We start from the raw sequence: 20,421 nt of genomic DNA, 5'->3' as shown, positions 1-20,421 counted from the left end.
GTTTCGTCCCCGAGGGTATCACCAGCCCAGTAGTCAACACTTCGGTGTTGACATAAATATCATTAATGTGGTAATTTTATAAATTTCCTGTTTACAAAACTTTAAATTTACCGAAAAACTAAGGACTTTCTCATCCCAGGCATAGGTTACCTTAGCCGTATTTGGCACAACTTTTGGACTGTTGGATCCTCAATGCTCTTCAACTTTTTACTAGTTTGGCTTTATAAATATTTTGATATGAGCGTCACTGATGAGTCTTATGTAGATGAAACGCGCTTCTGGCGTACTAAATTATAATCCTGGTACCTCTGATAACTAATTAAACTGAATTTGAAATGCATTATTTATATTCTTGAAGAGTGTATTTTTTCTTCTTTTGAATTCATCATTTGACTACTTAAAACGTAATCTACGAAAGAAATGTTATTGGAAGTTAGTTGAAACGTTTTATTACAAGACGGGCTTCACTTTCATTTCTGTTCTTTTTAATGGTTTCCGATAATGCCAAGTATACCAGTGAATTGTAGTTGGATCTTCTGTTCCGTTCGTTCTATACAGACCATTCATATTAGAACGGGCACACTCTTTAAACCACCCAGCACCATGGCATATTACTGCACATTTATCGGAATGAGAATCGTTATCCCTGTCTTTCGTTGAAAACTTTCTTCCGTTCAAGCTCCTTTGCCAATCTCTCATGGCATCGCCTTTAAAATATATATGTTTTAAAATGAGCAAAAAATTATATTATGTTCAGATTATATTGAAATAAGCTTATAATTCATATTACAGTGTAAGCGTAGAATTATATGTGCTCGGATAATATTTTATTAAACCGCCTGCGACACATTATTATATGTCAAATATATTAATTTGAAGACCATTTGAAGGAAAAGCATAAGCTACTAAGTGAACATAAACCAGTATTGTCTACCTTATTGACAGAATTCAATGACAACAAAAATCAAAAAATTTGATATTCAGCTTCATGTTTGTCTACTAACAATTGCGCTTGGCTGAATGAACTATAAATAACTGTCATGCTGGTGGGAAGTTCACTGCGCTTTAAAACCAGGTTTATTCCTCAATTTTCTTTGTAGGTCAAGTCAGGAATATAACAGTTTGTTTTCCATTTGTTTCACTACTAGATTCGTGTCGTGTATTTGTCCAGTTTTATGGACTTCCCTCCTTTAAGATTACCTTAGAATTCGATATGTTTGTTAATACTTTTTGTTTTTTATCAACCTACGTTAATAAATAAAACAATTCTTTAAAAACAAACTTCTGTTTCATCTCCATCAGTCAAACTGAAAAAGGATGGATTGAAACCTCCTAATGTTTCTACATCTTATCTGACGCCCTTATAGAGCAAACTTAAAATTAAATTAATACACAGTTGACTGCGAGATGTTATCTGAAGCATAAATAAAACAACAAAAAATACAATAATACACTGTTGACTGTGAGATGTTATCTGACGCCCGAATAAAGAATAAAAAAAATTGAAATAATAGACTGTGAGACTTTATCTGTAGCCCCCAAAAAATCATATCAAATAAAAAATAATACACTGTTGACTGTGAGATGTTATCTGAAGCCATTAAAAATCATACCTAAAAAAATAATACACTGTTGACTGTGGAAGTTATCTGACGCCCGAATAAATCATACCAAAAAATGAAAATAGTACACAGTTGACTGTGAGATGTTATCTGACGCCCGAATAAATCATACCAAAAAATGAAAATAATACACTGTTGACTGTGAGATGATATCTGACGCCCGAAAAAAAGCGTACTAAAATTTAAAAAAAATACACTGGTGACTGTGAGATGTTGTCGATATTCCCCAATAAAGTATACCAAAAATGATATTAATACACTATAGATAGTGATATGTTATTCTGATTAATGGAGAGAAATTCCATACATCCTTTAATCTAGGACGTTTAACTTGTTCTAATACTGTATTTCAGAGTTGTTTTGGTTTTTCTTTGGTATCGTATTTGGTGTCCGAAAGGAATTTGCACTTATTATCTACTGTTCGTTTCTATGCATGTTGTTGTTTGCTTTTGTTGTAGGTCAGAGTTTTTGTTTTTGTTTCCTTTATTTGATAATCTGCACATGTTTTCTACCCATGAGGTTATCACATATTTTAAGATGTTTAAAATATAAGATAACTATGTTTATTTGTTTGGAAGCCAACACGAGCATGGTGATCAGGTTAGAAGAAAAACTTCATATGACATATGTATTTATCGTGTCGACTAACATTAGTTGAAACAATCAAAAGCTTTAGGACATATTAATTTCTAAAAACATATACAAGACATGTAAAATAAGAGTAAATAAACAAAAAAGAAGGGTATGCACCAATTGAACAGTTTAAAAACTGTTGCGCTGATACATATAGCTAACTTATTAGTGCTTTGATAAGTTCCAATGAATAACATGCATTTATATTTAAATAAAAGAAACTATTATGACTTCATAACTTGCATTTTATTACGATTTGAACATTCAAAAAGTATACCTGTAAGTACATTGCACGATTTACTTAAAGAAAATGCATTGACCTCTAAATGCAGGAGGCTTTATACATACCAGCATCTCCTGTGTAACCCTGAATTGCCAGTTGATATTCAGTAGAGGCGTTCCCAATGTTGAATGTACTGTAAACGGCGTATCTGGTTTCTTCTTCGAAATCTTCAAGGTCAAATCGTAACTGATACTTTCTTTGTACAGTTATAGCATGAATATTCTTGTTTCCTAAAGACAGATGTATCGATTAATTCACTAAGAATATAGCAAAAGGTTGTCGACCAATGAAATTGTTGAATTTGGTGTCTCTTACTTGTGAAGAATAAATGTATATCATGTCTTTAGCAAGGGATAATCCTATTATGCATACCCACTTACAATTTAAAACGAAAAGCTTTTATAAATAAGTTACAACTGCCCTTAAAAAAGGATCATTCCTCGCTCAAACATTATAAGATTCACATTCGTACTCACAGTGAAGAAACATATTCTTTTAACTGATGTGTAATCTTACATCTGGTCTTTAACTCATAAGTTTAATATTTTCCAAATTAAAAGAAAGTTCACACAACACAAAAACTAACTTATAAATGAAAGACTGCAGAAAGTCATGCATCAATTATAAACCTTTGATTAACACCGACAATGAAACAAACTCTTAGGTACAACCCATCAAGAGATTCTTGCGCCTTGATCACTTTACTATATTCTAAGATTGTAAGAGAATGATCATGAAGAAAGGGATAATCATTATCTAATATATATTCATCGCTTGATAAAAATATTTGAGACTAAATTTTTCATTTATTGTTATTTTATTCATTATGAACTCAACACGATCGATTTTTCAGTTATTTAAATTGTTATTAGTAGAAATAATTTCATTCAAGTAACTTAAACACCCGAACAAATGAAAAACTAAATTAACATGTTTGATTAATTTTTTTAATGAATAAACATAATGGCCAATGCTATATTTGAGTGGAATATGGAAATATAGTCCCCTCTGAATATCTTCGATAAAGCAGTTAAATCCTTAATAAGAAAGTTGTTCGTTTGGCTTAGCGAGATAAATAAATATGCTTAACGATTAATTTTTTTAATTGTTTGAATTGCCTGATTGTTTTCATGTCAATGCATTTACATTCGATTTCATAGTATGTTCTTTTAATATTCTATTCATTTCATTGATGAAGACCTTATAGTGGCTGATAACTGCTAAAATCCGCTTCAGTTGAACTTTTATTGATATTTGTCCTATTTGCAGTCATACCACATCGCCTTTTTTTACAATGAAGATTACTGCATTTACCAATGAGAGAAACTTGACGGAGCAAGTATTGTCAGAATAACGCATTATCGAATAGACTTCCTTTTTCAAGTTTAATAATTCTACTGTATTTAGTTGATCATATGGCTCGTTATTCATTTGATATGCTAAATGAAAGAATATAATAATTGATGTTTTTTCTATAATATCTCTATTGTGGTAATTGCAATACAGGGGGGCCTCGATGGCCGAGTGGTCTTAGTAGTTACTACTGTAATCACTAGCCAGTCGACACTGAGGTTGTAACTTCTAACCCCGATCGTGCAGGTGCACTATTCTCCAATCTTAATTGACTAGGATTGTCAGTTTTCTTATCAAAGGTCGATTGTTTTCTCCGGGCATTCCCCGGCTTCCTCCGCCAATAAAACTTGCCGCGACGAAATGTGGTGATAAAAAGTAAAATATCAAAATCATATGGAAATGTAAACATAATTACCTAACCAGAATTCATTCTCAAGATCACCAAAACCATTTTCGTAATCAGTCCAGCCACGATAAAAATCAGTCGATCCATATTTTCTTCTTTGAAACACCTTATTTAGATTTATAATATGTAAAAAAAAAAAGAAACATATTACTCGTTAGGTGTACTGTTTGTTCTTGTGTTGTGCTTTTACACTACTATCTTCATCCTAGATTTACGTTTTGAATAAGTTTAATTACTGTTGCATAAATTTACCGAGGAACATGATGTCAATAGCTTAATTCAATTTTTTGATGTAGTTAAGTATTTCTTACGGAAGCCTATTTGGGTCACATTTTTTTATATTTATCTCGTTTTTACGAGATAAATATCTCGTAATAACGCGAAAGTTTTCTTGTAATATATTTCATTTCTGTCTTTCTTTATTATTTAGGTTTTTTTTTTATTTATTTAGCTTCATCTTTCAAACACAGTATTCTGCAAATGCGTTTTTATTTATTATGATTGATGATTATTGTTCAATTAGCACAACTTGTTAATAATGATATCTTTCTTATTAATTCATGTTTGTTTATTAGCCTTATAAATTATTTAATTAATTGCAAACATTTACACACTTATACTAAACTGCAGATCTTTCATTACATCAGATTACAAATTCCAAAAAGGGATGCGCTCATGTGGTCATGGTGAAAATAATTTTCCTATTTCATAAAATAATTCATTTTTATAATTGTCTGCCTAAAACAACTTAACAGTAAGTATGCTATTTTCTCAATTTTATTATCAGTGCTATAGTATTTTTCATTAAATCTTTAATTTTTTTAATTTGATTTTCCTCGATAACCAATAAAACAGACATGCCAGAATATTTTTGTTACATTAAACTTAACGTCTATTCTGCCATATTCAAGTTATATAAGTATATGTCTAATATCTGAATCATTCGTCACTACTCGGCCGATTCCGTACCCATAAACGGAGAGTAACGGATTCTACCGAGGATTGCCGAATGACGTCTGAATATTGCAATCGGAAACCAGTCTACTTACCGTCCAACCACCACCGGAAGTGCTTTGATCACAATAAACTTTAATGACATGAAAATGGTTTGGTCGTATTTCATAGGTACCACTTGGAAGATCTGGGTGTAATCCACTGCAGTCAGTAACTGGCTGTATTTGATCTAAATATGTATATGTTAAAAGCAACATAAATGTTTGAATACACGGTTCATTTTAATCTATGACGAGAATAGTTATCAAAGGTACCAGGATTATAATTTAGTACGCCAGACGCGCGTTTCGTGTACATAAGACTCATAGAACAATGGAATCTTTGTAAGCTCATTTCTCCACTTTATTTTCATTACTTAACATGCTTTATATGACGTTTAACTATTTACATACACAGAGAGAAATTTGATACTTTTTACATATCGAGAAAAATTGACTGATCAGATCAGTACTTGAAGTTTGTATTCATAATATGTCATTCAAAAGAATTATCAATTTTCCGATTGAAAAGTTTTGTATTTGTATATTTGAGTGGCGGATTAAAATAATGTAGGTAAGTCTAAACATAGATTTTTTATTGTTGAAATGTGCAGCTTCTATCGAGATTGAAAAAAAGGATATTTACTTTCAAGTATTCTAAATTTACGTATAAGTCATAAATGTCAATCATTGATAATATTTTCGTAAATATATATATTTTTTTAATAAGTTATCAAATGTACCAGGATTATAATTTAGTACGCCAGACGCGCGTTTCGTCTACATAAGACTCATCAGTGACGCTCATTTCAAAATATGCATAAAGACAATCAAGTACAAAGTTGAAGAGCAAAAGTATTGTGGAATGCTTGTATTAATATAACAAGCTTACAGAAAAAATAAAACAAACCGACGAAATGGGCTTGAATCTATCTGTCTTACGGCAAAATCATTATTACACAAATTAGTTTATGTATAAAGAACTTAAATTGAAGGATAGAACCGTTTAGAATTGTTAATATTTCAATTGACAGACTAATACGCGAAAGACTTAGATATTTCGTATTTAATAAAGGGGGTCCAAACGTATTTATTGTACAATCACCTTCTTAACTTACGGAAATGGTTTTATAACTGTCTGTTAATATCAAAATTGAAAACGACCCAGCCTTGTTTTCCAATTTCGAATGTGATAGCTGTCGGTTTAAACTAACCAAAAATTGGACTAAAATAGAAATTGAACGAATTTGGCAGCGTAAATCAATTAACGGAATGTAACAAAAGGGCTATTTGGGTTACTTTGCACGTATATGCGACAAAAACTTGTCTGTTCGTAATCCTCCATGAACACGAAAATGACCGATAAGTGTCAGTGATTTGATCGATCACATGCAGAAAGTCAACTTCCATCAGATATTGAACCAACTAACGAGTTATCGAAAGATGGGAGGTAACGCAGATGAAACATTTGAAGTGACGACGATATTATTCCTTTCAATATTACTTCCATGATATAATAAATTCCCAATAAGCGACAAAGTTTAAAATCTACGAACTTAGCATTTTTTTACTGGTATGCAATCATCTTGAAAATAAGAGATTTGGATTGAATTAGCATTTTGAGCAAGACGTATTTTGGTGAATCGGGTTGTCAGATGACTTACTTTTTATATATATATTAATCAATCAATCCAGTCATCCTCAAAACTGTTTCACTGGTCAAGATAACAGTTATACTTACTGATGACTTTAACACATACTAATTCGCCGACCCTCGTGGTTTGGCAGATTTCACCGACTTGACAAATTTCTATGTTTGAGCAAGGGTCATGTCTGGAAAACTGTTCAACATTTTCTAATATTATTTCATTTCGCAAGTAAATAAATCAATTAAGCTTCACGATTATACAGCTACATGTTTGTACTTGCAATGGTAGTATAAGGGAACGACCATTTCACTCCATTAGGAGGGTTGATAAAAATAGGAAATTATGATTTTCCATACCCACTTCAGTTAAATGGTTGCTACCTAAATACTATCAATATTTACTTATAACCTTGAATTTTGTAGATATAAAATTTTTGGTAAATAATGATTTGGATACATAGCAACAATATGTTTTCTCCACACTCTGAATTATTTTATTTTTTTTTGTCTTTTTAAATTATGATGACTAAATCATCTGTCATATATGCGTGTTGATGAATAAAACCTGGGTCATGCATTTGATTTCAAAATCTAATTAGCATTGTTTTATAGACTGGCAGCACTAAATGATGTTGAATCCAGAACTGGTAAGCTGTAGAGGGTTAAACGTCCAGTATACAAGTGAAATCGATCCAGTGTTTTTTTTTAGCGATTTTAATGCATCAGAGATACGTATACTGTGCTTATGATTATGTACCTCAGTTGTTTAATCTCATAAACCGCAGCTTCAGTTGTGCGCAGTACATTTAAGCGAAAAAAATTGGTTGGTGATGGTTGCAATAAAATTAACGGTACCAATTTTCTGGCACCAGATGCGCATTTCGACAATACATGTCTCTTCAGTGATGCCCGTGGCAAAAATATTTGAAATCCAAAATATAAAAGAAGAAGAGCTGTAACCCAAAAGGTCCAACAAGTATAGCCAAATCCGTGAAAAGAATCAGATCTTTGCATGACGATGATATATTCCTTAATTTATAATAATTTCTAATATTTTGTAACAGCAAATTTCAATAACACAAAAAATCTATATCATCAGCGTTTACGGTTCTTCTATCAATCAACAGGAAGTGCATAGAAAAGAAATCTAATATAGGATATCTATGTTATATACTGGATTTGATAAATAGTACAATCATTTCAATCAAATATAGTTTTTTTTTAATTTTTGTAGAATTTTTGGTGTAAGATACAATATTAAAAAAAGTTGAAATTTTGTCTGAAATAATAATAAAAAAAATAATATTGATGTTGTGTAGCTCCTATAAGCAATATATACTATACTAATAGGAATGCTTCTGAAATTATGTGCAACTTTAAATGCTGTAATAAGATTTTTAGAATCCAAAACTACAGCAATCCATTGCAACTGTTAATATTCTGACTGATACTTACATTTCTGTACTGTTGTATATTTACATGCACATAACCAATTCCTTCAACTAAGTCGGTTTTGCCGTTTTTCTCGTTTATTTCACAGTGGCGTTGTTCTTCTTTGTAATTGAATGATAGACATCTCCTCCGACGAATGCATTTATCAAAACATGCATTTGCACCAACGTTTTCAAACGTTATAAATGTATAACCGTGCAAACGAGCATTGATATGATCAGGGTCTACTCTCATGCTTCTAAGACGACATTCCTGACAAAATATTCCTATCAAATGTATGAGTAATGTAAATCCGATATAACAATATGAGACATGGACATTAGATACTACTACTGCCATGACTGTCGTTCTAGTATGATTTCTCTTTTGCTTAAAGAACTTACAAAATATTCTGAAAATATACACGCCTTAGCAACAGTGATAAACAATTTAATGTTAATAATTTAGAACAGTATTCAATGAATTATGAATGTTCAAAATGTTTAAAATCAATGATTGTGTATGGCAACGAAATATTAAAATTTTAATTTATTAATGCCATGCTAGCAAATGACAAGTTCCTGTCACGAAGTCTTTAAACCTTTTTTTCGAAATGGTCTGTTTGGTTTATGAATTATTTTTTAGAAAAGTAGCAGAATGAACAATAACGTTTTGCTATTACTTGATATAATAACTTTGTTACATCTTTGGTCGAAAGTTTCAGACTTTCATGCAAAGAAATAATAAAACAGGGTTTCAGAATAAAATCTAATTTCTTATGATTATATTTCCTTTAAAAAAATATGATATATATATCTCTCTAATTCGTCAATTTATCTGTTTCTGCACCCATGGTATAAAAAAAAATTAATCAACGTGTGGTTCGTTTGATCTCAGTTCCTCATTGGTTAGAATCCGATTATGACGTCGAATTACTCTAAATTTCCCATTGTGACGCCAAGAAAAAAAGGCGACAATGACTGATGACGTCACAAAGAAAGAACACATCTTTTTGCAGACTATTAAAAAAAATACGTTTGCCTGCATATAGTTTAAAAATCATTAAAGAAACAGATTATACTACCAAATATCGTATGATACGATATGTATCCACTCTCGACAGTTAAATTTTAAATATTTAAAACGCTCGGCGAGCCTCGCGTTTGAAATTAAAAAATATAACTGTACGAGTGGATACATATCGTATCACACTCGATTCAGTGTTAGAATCTATATATATACAATTTCAAAATTAAAGTTTATGCTAAATACAAAACAGTTCCGTTTAAAAAAATGAAGTTCCCTATTTTTTGCGCTATTTCACATTTCTTGGTCGGTCTGAGAAAAATATTTCCCCTCATTAGCGAAAACTGTTCTCGGCAAATGATTGGTCGAAATTCAATTGTGACGTTAAATTCTCTTGTTTTTCTTTGAATTTTCTTATTATGAGGTCATGAAAAAAGGTGACCACGACACATGAAAAGAACCAAACTTTGTTCACATCTTTGAAAAAGAAAGGATATTAAGAGAAAAAGATTCCACAAATATATCTCGTAAATTGTGATATTTCTCCAATCTCAACAGTTGAATTTGATTATTTAAAAAACTCGGTACTCTAAATAATAAATTTTAACTATCTCGACTGTAGAAATATCAAAACACACTTGCTGCAGTTGTGGAATCTGTATATCTTATATAAAGGTTTGGATACAATTATTAGCAAAAGCTTATGTTCATGAAAACATCTAAGCAAACTAAACCTGACTACTTCAAAGATAACATGAAACCAATAATATCAAATCCAAAAAAAAAACATTCGTCCAAAAGGCGGTATAAGATATCTTTATTACCCCAGACGTTTAAAATTCGAAATTAGGGACGAAAGATACCAGAGGAAAATTCAAACTCATAGATAGAAAAAAAAACTGACAACGCCAAGTCTAAAAAATAAAAAGACAAACAGATAAAAAAGAACTTAGGACACAACATAGAAAACTAAATACTAAATAACACAAGCCCCATCAAAAAGGGTGTAATTTGAGGTACTCTGGAAGGGTAATAATATTCTGCTCCACACGTGGCATCCGTCGTGTTACTCATCATCCTCCTAATTATCTAATATTTCTAATGAAGTATTAAAGATTTGAATCAGGATTGCAAAAGTTTGTTTCATTTTCATTTGAAAATGCTTGAAAATAGAATTGAGAATGGAATAGTCATATTTATTTTTAGAAATAAGTTCATAAATTTAAACTAGAGGCTCTAAAGAGCCTGTGTCGCTCACCTTTGTATATGTGAATATTAAACAAAGGAAGCAGATGAATTCATGACAAAATTGTGTTTTGTTGATGGTGATGTGTTTTTAAATCTTACTTTACTAAACAGTCTTGCTGCTTACAATTATCTATAATAAACTTGGCCCAGAAGTATCAGTGAAAATGTTAATTAAAAATTGACTACCAAGGACAACAACTCCTTAGGGGGTCAATCGACCATTTCGGTCATGTTGACTTATTTATAGATCCTACTTTGCTGAACATTATTGTTGTTTACAGTTTATCTTTATCTATAATAATATTCAAGATAATAACCAAAAACAGCAAAAAATCCTTGAAATTTCCGATTCACGGGCAGCAACCCAACAACAGGTTGTCAGATTCATCTGACAATTACAGGGCAGATAGATATTGATCTCATAAGCAATTTCACTCCAAGACAGATTGCTCTAAATGCTTTGGTTTTTGAGTTATAAGCCAAAAACTGCATTTTACCCCTATGTTCTATTTTTAGCCTTTGTGGCCATCTTGGTTGGTTGACCTGGTCACGCCACACATTTTTTAAACTAGATACCCCAAAGATGATTGTTGCCACGTTTGGATTAATTTGGCCCAGTAGTTTCAGAGGAGAAGATTTTTGTAAAGATAACTAAGATTTACGAAAAAATGGTTAAAAATTGACTATAAAGGGCAATAACTCCTAAACGGGTCAACTGACCATTTCGGTCATGTTGACTTATTTGTAGATCATACTTTGTTGAACATTATTGCTGTTTACAGTTTATCTCTATCTATAATAATATTCAAGATAAAAACCAAAAACAGCATAATCTCCTTAAAATTACCAATTCAGGAGCAGCAACCCAACAACCGATTGACCGATTCATCTGAAAATTGTAGGGCAGATAGATCTTGACCTGGTAAACATTTTTATCCCATGGCAGATTTCCTCAAAGTGTTTTGGTTTTTGAGTTATAAGCCAAAAACTGCATTTTACCCCTATGTTCTATTTTTAGCCGTGACGGCCATCTTGGTTGGTTGACCAGGTCACGTCACACATTTTTTTAACTAGATACCCCAAAGATGATTGTGGCCAAGTTTGGATTAATTTGGCTCAGTAGTTTCAGAGGAGAAGATTTTTGTAAAAGATTACTTTAATTTACGAAAAATGGTTAAAAATTTACTATAAAGGGCAATAACTCCAAAACGGGTCAACTGACCATTTTGGTCATGTTGACTTATTTGTAGATCTTACTTTGCTGAACATTATTGCTGTTTATAGTTTATCTCTATCTATAAAACTATTCAAGATAATAACCAAAAACAGCAAAATTTCATCAAAATTACCAATTCAGCAACCCAACAACCTATTGACTGATTCATCTGAAAATTTCAGGGCAGATAGATCTTGACCTGATAAACATATTAACCCCATGTCAGATTTGCTCTAAATGCTTTGGTTTTTGAGTTATAAGCCAAAAACTGCATTTTACCCCTATGTTCTATCTTTAGCTGTGGCGGCCATCTTGGTTGGTTGACCGGGTCATGCCACACATTTTTTAAACTAGATACCCCAATAATGAGTGTGGCCAAGTTTGGTTTGATTTAGACCAGTAGTTTCAGAGGAGAAGATTTTTGTAAAAGTTAACAACGACGACGGACGACGAACGACGCCGGGCGCAAAGTGATGGGAAAAGCTCACTTGGCCCTTCGGGTCAGGTGAGCTAAAAACAAGAGAAGCAAAAAGAAATGAAAGTTGTAATTTAAAGTCATGTTTTTGTCCAACTGTCAGTTTTTGATTTTGATTTTTTTTTATCATATACAACTTTTATCAGTACATCTTAAAAGGATCAAAGCTATTCGGTTTACATTCTTTATCGCAGTGAAAATGAACGATGCTAATGGGGCATATAGACATCGAACCCTTTTTAGAAGCACAATGTTGTGAACACAGCGTTCAATTTGTTTTTGTCATCAAAAGAAGAACGTCGTTGAGCTATTCATTATTAAAACCAACATAGTAGATAGCGGGGAAGAGATGATCAAGCACGTCAATAGGCTATTTGCCAATTCCTGTAATTGACCCTGTTATTAGAGATCTTTAAAAAAAAAAAAAAGGTGTATCCCTTATAAGGGACATCAATTTTATTTACAATGGAGAGCTAGCAGAAATAAAAAATATACATGTGCGTAATGTGAATAATTTATAAGGTTTCAAATTTTTTAATAGCATTAATTTTTGGTTTAACTAAATACTTTTAACATCAGAATTTTTTTTTCGTCAAAAATTAGTTAAACAGACGATAAGTCACTTTCAATTAGTCATGCTTTGCATTGGCTAAAGCCAATTTTGTCCGGTATGGAGCCAGTCTACGATTGACAACAGGCAGTAATTGGGTTGAAAGTGTGTAATAACAGAATCAAATCGGTAATTGGCAAAAAGACTATTGAGATGACCGAGAAGTGTTGTGGACCTTTTTTGGGGGAGGGGGGACTATTAAATTGAAGTCACTCTTTCTTTATCTACTTCAATCTACTGTCATTGTCCAAACCGCATAAATGACAGACAGCACTAACTGTTCGCCGCCGTCAAGTAATAGAACAGTGTACAGTCCCGTACAATAACATAAAACAGTTATGGATGGAGAGCTGTCTCATTGGCACTCATACCACATCATCTTCTTTTATCTTTATGTCAAATAAATTATCTTTTAGAAAAGTTATTTGATTCCAAAGATCAACAGAAGACTGAGAGATTTTAAAATATCAATATCCAACGAACAAATTTAAAAAAATGGCAATTAACATTTGAAAATTAATATTCATGATACAGCTTTTAATTATTTAAACGTTTCCCCTAATTATCATAGTTTGTTTTATGCATGTAAGAACTGAAACAATTATCGACGAACGATTCGGTCCGACCGTTAGTAACGACCTGCTTGACACTTGACACTTGACAACTGCATCATTCAATGCATCATCATAATGAGTTTTCGAAGATCAACAATTTCAAACTGTTTTTCTTGATAGATATTTTTCATTACCATTTATGACACATATCATTCAATTTAACAAAGAATAACTAAGTCATTAATGAGACTCCAAAAAAAAGCATGTATGGTTATCTTCCAAATACTAACAAAAACCCATTATGGCAATGAAATAATCACTTCCTGAACGGTCTGATAATTTGGTAATTTTTTAAGCCTTAATATTAGAAATTTGTAACAATCTATATGTATGTATTTTCCTAAAATACTGAACTTGTGTCAATAAACTTTGATCAACTTTACCCTTTTTAGAAAAATATGTTAATGAAACGCATATTCCCATATACTCATGAATAAAGGCAACAGTATTGTACAGCTTTTCGAAAGGCAGAAATCGATTGAGAGACTTAAAATCCGGGTTACGAACCAAAACTGAGGTAAACATATCAACTATAAGAGGAAAACAACGAAACAGCAGAAACACTGAAGTGCAACAAAAAACAACAACGTACTTCAAGATAATAACTGCCATTTTCCTGACTTGGTACAGGCCAATTTAAAAAAAAACCAATGTGGGTGAACCGTGTTTTGTGGCTAGCCGAACCTCTCGCTTTTATGGCAATGTTAAATATAACATTAAAACGATAACACTTCATGACAGGACTACAGTTCAATTAAATGCAAGAACATTACGGACAGAGAAATGCAAGAACACAACGGACAGAGAAATACACATATTTGTTAAAGGGCCATCCAACGTACGCCTCCGGTTGTGGGATTTTCTCGCTGCGTTTAAAACCCGTGGGTGGCCTTCGGCTGTTGTCTGCGCTTTGGTCGGTTTGTTGTCTCTTTGGCACATTCCCCATTTTCATTCTCAATTCTATTCACAAATAAATACTTCAATAGGACATTTCGACATGCTATGTTTGTTTTCATAGTGATAAAGATTATAACACAATGTTGCACTGTTTGTCATTTATTTACGTGTAGACTTTATATACATAAATTAAGTGGAACAAGAAAAGCAAAATGAGTATATTAAATTTAATGTATGCCTTTTTGTAATTCTTCGTTACATTTGTTGTTTTTATAGTGATATTAAGATGATAACACAATATTGACTGCTGTACCCCTATTTTTGACATTTTTACTCTTTGAGTATGTTTGTTTTGTTCATACATCGTTGACAATGTAATGGAATTTGATGCGACTGTCATACAAGTGAGAGGTTTAGCTAGCTATAAAACCAGGTTCAATTCAACATTTTCTTCATTAGAAAATGCCTGTACCAAGTCAGGAATATGACAGTTGTTATCCATTCGTTTGATGTGTTTGGACTTTTGATTTTGCCTTTTGATTTTTGATTTTCCTTTTTGAATTTTCCTCGGAGTTCAGTATTTTTGTGTTTTTACTTTTTTATCACCTATGAACAAAATGGGCTTTTCCATTTGCTCAATTATAAGGTAAACTCTATTTGTATTCAAATACGCTATATTAAAAGAAATTTGAAGTAAATGAAGAAAGGGTGACAAACACTATTTCAAAATTATCAAGTTTAAGTCTATTCAGTCAGGATTCTAATTTGTCAAAATTATCTTCCTATTACGCCACCTAATTTTTATCATTTTAAAAATAAAGTCATTGTATTGATTACGTCCTGTCAATTTAGCTCTAGAAAACAAATGTATCCATATAGTATCACTACGATTATTATACGCCAGTTGTATTTTAAAAACAAATGTATCTACTAGCTATTGAGCATCATTTAATGCACTGTTATACAATTGGTCAACTTCATAAATCATGGAAATATTTAAAAATACTCTTTCCAAATATTCCGTTGAAGTGCAGACTAAACATTTTAATAGATGGAAGACTAATTTTCTTAGATAACACACACACAATATGATTTTTTTTAAGTTAAGATTTTTAAAATCGATAAAAAAAAAAAGTTTGTCGTCAAATTTGCTACTTGAATACACATAAGAAAGGTATTTCACCTGACATTTATATTTCATCTTTAAGTATGGTAAACTTTAAATGTTTTTGTATCAACATTCAGCCTAAATATATAAAATAAATAGAATCAGAAGCGAAATGATGTAACAAATATTTTTCTTTTAATACGTTTTCAAGTTAGAATAGTCAGCTCAAACACGTCTATATATATATACTTAAATCATAAAATCTTTCTTAGGTAGAGTTATAATACGTTTAAAAACCATAGAAAAATAGGTAAAAAATTAAAACTTACCTTTTTCGCTTTTTTTAACCTTCTCTAACAAAGAGTTATTTTTCTTTTATTTAATTTCAACTTGGTTTCCGCCTGTATTACGTACGACGTTTATACTGTTTTCGTTTAATTTACAAGTTTAATGGGCAAGGGGAGATAATTAATAACTTTTAAATATTACGGTTAATTATGTTAAGGTTACAGGTACGTAAATTGCCTTTCTCTTAAAGTTCTGTCATGTTATCTTTCTTTTGCATAAATAGATATTTTGAGTACCACACTACAAAAAGTGTGGTACGAAAATGTGATTTGAAAATCTGCGTTAATTGATGGGCTTATTCAGCATCATTAAACGATATTACGGCATTTCCATTGGTTATTTGTTGGGTCATTATTGACTTTCAGAGGTTACGACGATGTACATTTCGTCCTTGGCAAATAACCTATGTAATTTCTTAAATTATATACAAAACAATAACACTTTTTAACAGGAAATCTTCATTTGTCAAATTTGGTTACATTCTTAATCGTAGAAAAGTCTTATTATGTCTGATGTGAAATTTTAAATCTGAAAGAGGACATATGAAGTCATTCTATAATGTACAAAAGATTTGATAACGATTTGCGCAATTTTTAATTTAACACAATGAGAGTGTTGTCCAAAGGAGAAATAGGTTTAGCAACTTGTTTTTAACTTTTGTTATTTAGTTTAATTAGAGATGATAAACTTGCCAAAGGCTAGTTTATTATTATATTGAAATTAGATAAACTCAAATTGATATTAATATTATATATATTACACAGCAGATGAAATAAATTCACCACTTCTGTTTTAACAGCAGTCAACACTTGTTATGCCATATCTTAAGATTATCTGTTTACAAACAACTTTCGATATTTTGCCCTTTGTAGGAGAAAAAAACATTCACTGCATTTTCCAATACCTTTGGAATGTCGGGTACTCGATTCACTTCATTCTATATTTGACATGTTAATTGTTTTGGGTCTAGCGTCATGCAACAATAAACGCGCGTCTGACGTGGATAATTGGCCGTTTCAGAATTTAAAGAATCATAGGTAATTTCATTGTTGGAACCCTAAAATAAGAATAATGTCGAGTCATTATTTAAATTTCCATTGTGTGTGACATTTTTAACCAATCAAGACATTTTCTACACTTTTGAAAATATTACCAAGGATGCATTAGATTCTGAAACGGCGAATTGTAACCTAGAATTTTTAACTTTAAGCAACATTCAAGTGGGAGGATTAGTACGCTATCAAGTTTGGACTGTCAAAGATATTACATGGTCAAATCTATTTCAGAAACTTCGTATTAAATATTAAGCCAAGACTTAAATATAATTTTATTCAAGAATGGTCTTTAAAGATAAACAACTCATTAAAATAGTAGTGCTATACGGTGGATCCACTTTTTTTCGTGGGTACCAATTTTCATGGATTGACGAAAACTTCCACTTTCGTGGATATTTGATTCCGTTGATTTGCAAAAGTCTGCATACAAGCCCACAAAACTTATATTATGTCGGACATTTAAATGTATTGCTCCCCTGTCCCTAAGTTATCCATGAATCTCTCGAATAATAAGGAATCCATAGTTGATTGCATACCACAATTTTAATTATAAAATCTGTCTATCAATTTTACTATTATATATTCATCTTATGTAATTCATGATAGATAAGATGGGAATGTAGAACAAAGACTCAGATCTGTTAGATTATATCACATACGGGAATGTAGAACAAAGACTCAGATCTGTTAGATTATATCACATACGGGAATGTAGAACAAAGACTCAGATCTGTTAGATTATATCACATACGGGAATGTAGAACAAAGACTCAGATCTGTTAGATTATATCACATACGGGAATGTAGAACAAAGACTCAGATCTGTTAGATTATATCACATACGGGAATGTAGAACAAAGACTCAGATCTGTTAGATTATATCACATACGGGAATGTAGAACAAAGACTCAGATCTGTTAGATTATATCACATACGGGAATGTAGAACAAAGACTCAGATCTGTTAGATTATATCACATTTGATAACCACGTCGATTTACTTATATTATAACATTACACATTACACTGGGTCGATGCCACTGCTGGTGGACGTTTCGTCCCCGAGGGTATCACCAGCCCAGTAGTCAGCACTTCGGTGTTGACATGAATATCAATTATATGGTAATTTTTATAAATTTTCTGTTTACAAAACTTTGAATTTTTCGAAAACCTAAGGATTTTCTTATCCCAGGAGTAGATTACCTTAGCCGTATTTGGCACAACTTTTTGGAATTTTGGGTCCTCAATGCTCTTCAACTTTGTATTTGTTTGGCTTTTTAACTATTTTGATCTGAGCGTCACTGATGAGTCTTATGTAGACGAAACGCGCGTCTGGCGTATAAAATTATAATCCTGGTACTTTTGATAACTATCTATTGAATGGAACATACAAAATACCAAGCTATTACATATAATGCAAATAGGATTAAAGTTATTCAAGTATATTCAATAAGAAAATCTATTCAACTAGAAAAATGAAGATTTATTAAATATATATTTTTGAAAGTTAATCCTCTTTGTTTAAAAACAAACTACGCGTGTACGTATTTTGTGCACTTTACGTTATAACATGCAATATTTCAAAAGATGGTATCATGGGCATATTATCTTCTCAGTAGCTATGCGTATGATTTATACGGTTTTTAAGATTAAGACAGTTCATTCGTTCACTGGACTTATTTTGTCCTTGTCGATAAATTTTTTCAATGGAAATAAAATTATTGTAACACGTGCGAGTTATGACAAATCGTTTTATCATACAGATTTAAGTAACACAAACAATATTCTTAAGTTTAAATAAAAATCATTATGTTTGTGTCTTAAAATAGTGTGCAATTATACAAGAACAGAAATATTCACTTTTCACCTAAAACTTGTATGAAACAAATGAAACTAATTTGGAATTACTGTTGTATAGTATTCCTAGTTGTGATTTTATCTTGTCTTAACAATTATTTTACATGGAAAGAAATTGTAAGAAATAGAAGATTTGGAAATGATTCTTCTAATGAGAGATTACAAAGAATGAATGTAGGGCCAGGTAAGAAATTACATAATGAGACTTTATGGCCAGGTAAGCGATTAAATAATAGGACTTTATGACCAGGTAGGAGATTACATAATGAGACTTTATGGCCAGGTAATTGATTACATGATAGGACTGTATGACCAGGTTAGCGATTACATAATGAGACTTTATGGCCAGGTATGATATTACATATAATGATTGAAGGTCATAGAAGAGATAACCTAAAAATAGTGTAGAGCCATGTAAGAGCTCTTCCGGAGCAACTGAGATCACCCCTAGAATTGGTGGATATCCTGTTGCTTATTCTTTAGTTTTAAATATGTATTATTGAGTGTCTGTTTGTCTTTTTCATTTTTAGCCATAGCGTTGTCAGTTTATTTTGGATTTATGACTTTGACTGCCCTCTGGGGTTTTTTTCGTCCCTCTTTTAGATTATAGGACTTTCGGGACGAGGTAAAACATAACATTGAAATGATAGTAGGGCCAGTTAAGCGATAACATAGAAATGGTTGTAAGACCAAAATGAGATAACATAATTAGACTTTAGGACCAGGTCAGAAACTGTTGAACTGTTATAATCCTGGTACCGTTGATAACTAATTAAAGCATGAATGATGCATACATGTGTCCAATACTGAATTGCTTTAATGCATGCAGGCTAATGATTGAAATAAATAAATCTGACCAAAGCTCTCACGCCAAGAAGGAAAAAAAACTAGTAAGATGGTATTTTGAAAATTCGGTACAGTTATTTCTGTATCAGCTTTACAAATATTACACGATGGTTTTGAAGTATAAACTCTGGGCACTGACTTTGTTTATTCTCTTAATAAGCTTTTATTTTTCTGTTTGAATCTCACTTTTACTACTTACTTCTTTTTGGTCATATCTATTTTACGTGGCTCGGTACATCCCGTCATCGTGTTGTGTGCTATGATACATTGTTGTGCTCTTGTCTTTCATTTTTGCTTATGTGCTTTGTCTATATAGATATAAGAAGATGTGGTATGAGTGTCAATGTGACAGCTTTCCATCCAAGACACAGTTTATAAAAGTTAGCCAGTATAGGTCAAAGTACGGTCTTCAAAACGGAGTCTTGGCTCCCACCGAACAGCAAGTTATAAAGGGCACCGAAATTAACTAGTGTAAAATATTCAAATGAAAAAAAACAACGGCCTAATCTATATAAATAACGAAAAATATGCCTTTTTGTATTCTTTATTAAATCTTTGTTTGCTTTTATAGTGATTAAGATAATAACACAATATTGACTGTTGTATCCCATTTTTGACATTTTTTACCTATTTTGTGTGTTTGTTTTGTTCGCTCCTCGTTGACAATATAATGGAATTGTTATGCGACTGTCATATAAGAGAGAGATTTAGTTACATATACAACCATTTTTAATCCACTATTCTCTACAAATAA

At 31.7% G+C, this 20,421-nt stretch overlaps 1 protein-coding gene across 1 annotated transcript; it reads right to left on the bottom strand.

Moving 5' to 3' along the window:
• Positions 1–334: 334 nt before the first annotated feature.
• LOC134706138 (fibrinogen C domain-containing protein 1-B-like) lies at positions 335–8,623 on the bottom strand. The gene is made up of 5 exons (XM_063564846.1): positions 8,393–8,623; positions 5,347–5,480; positions 4,307–4,395; positions 2,604–2,768; positions 335–707 (listed from the first exon to the last, which is right to left on the bottom strand). The coding sequence occupies exons 1-5, from the start codon at positions 8,621–8,623 to the stop codon at positions 451–453; spliced, it is 876 nt and encodes a 291-aa protein (XP_063420916.1). The 3' UTR covers positions 335–450.
• Between the last annotated feature and the right edge of the window lie 11,798 nt (positions 8,624–20,421).

The sequence above is a fragment of the Mytilus trossulus genome, chromosome 2 (genome assembly GCF_036588685.1).
Source record: "Mytilus trossulus isolate FHL-02 chromosome 2, PNRI_Mtr1.1.1.hap1, whole genome shotgun sequence".
In the NCBI taxonomy this organism is placed as follows: Eukaryota; Metazoa; Mollusca; class Bivalvia; order Mytilida; family Mytilidae; genus Mytilus; species Mytilus trossulus.
The sequence above is the reverse complement of the archived record's forward strand: the minus strand, read 5'-3'. Positions and strand labels throughout refer to the sequence as shown.

Excerpts from the sequence above, each read along its gene's own strand:
- LOC134706138 (XM_063564846.1), bottom strand. The coding sequence starts at position 8,623 with ATGAGAGTAGACCCTGATCATATCAATGCTCGTTTGCACGGTTATACA. Across the intron at positions 5,481-8,392 it reads ATATACAACAGTACAGAAAT|ATCAAATACAGCCAGTTACT; the intron begins GTAAGTATCAGT and ends ATACATATTTAG. Across the intron at positions 708-2,603 it reads GGGTTACACAGGAGATGCTG|GCGATGCCATGAGAGATTGG; the intron begins GTATGTATAAAG and ends TATATTTTAAAG.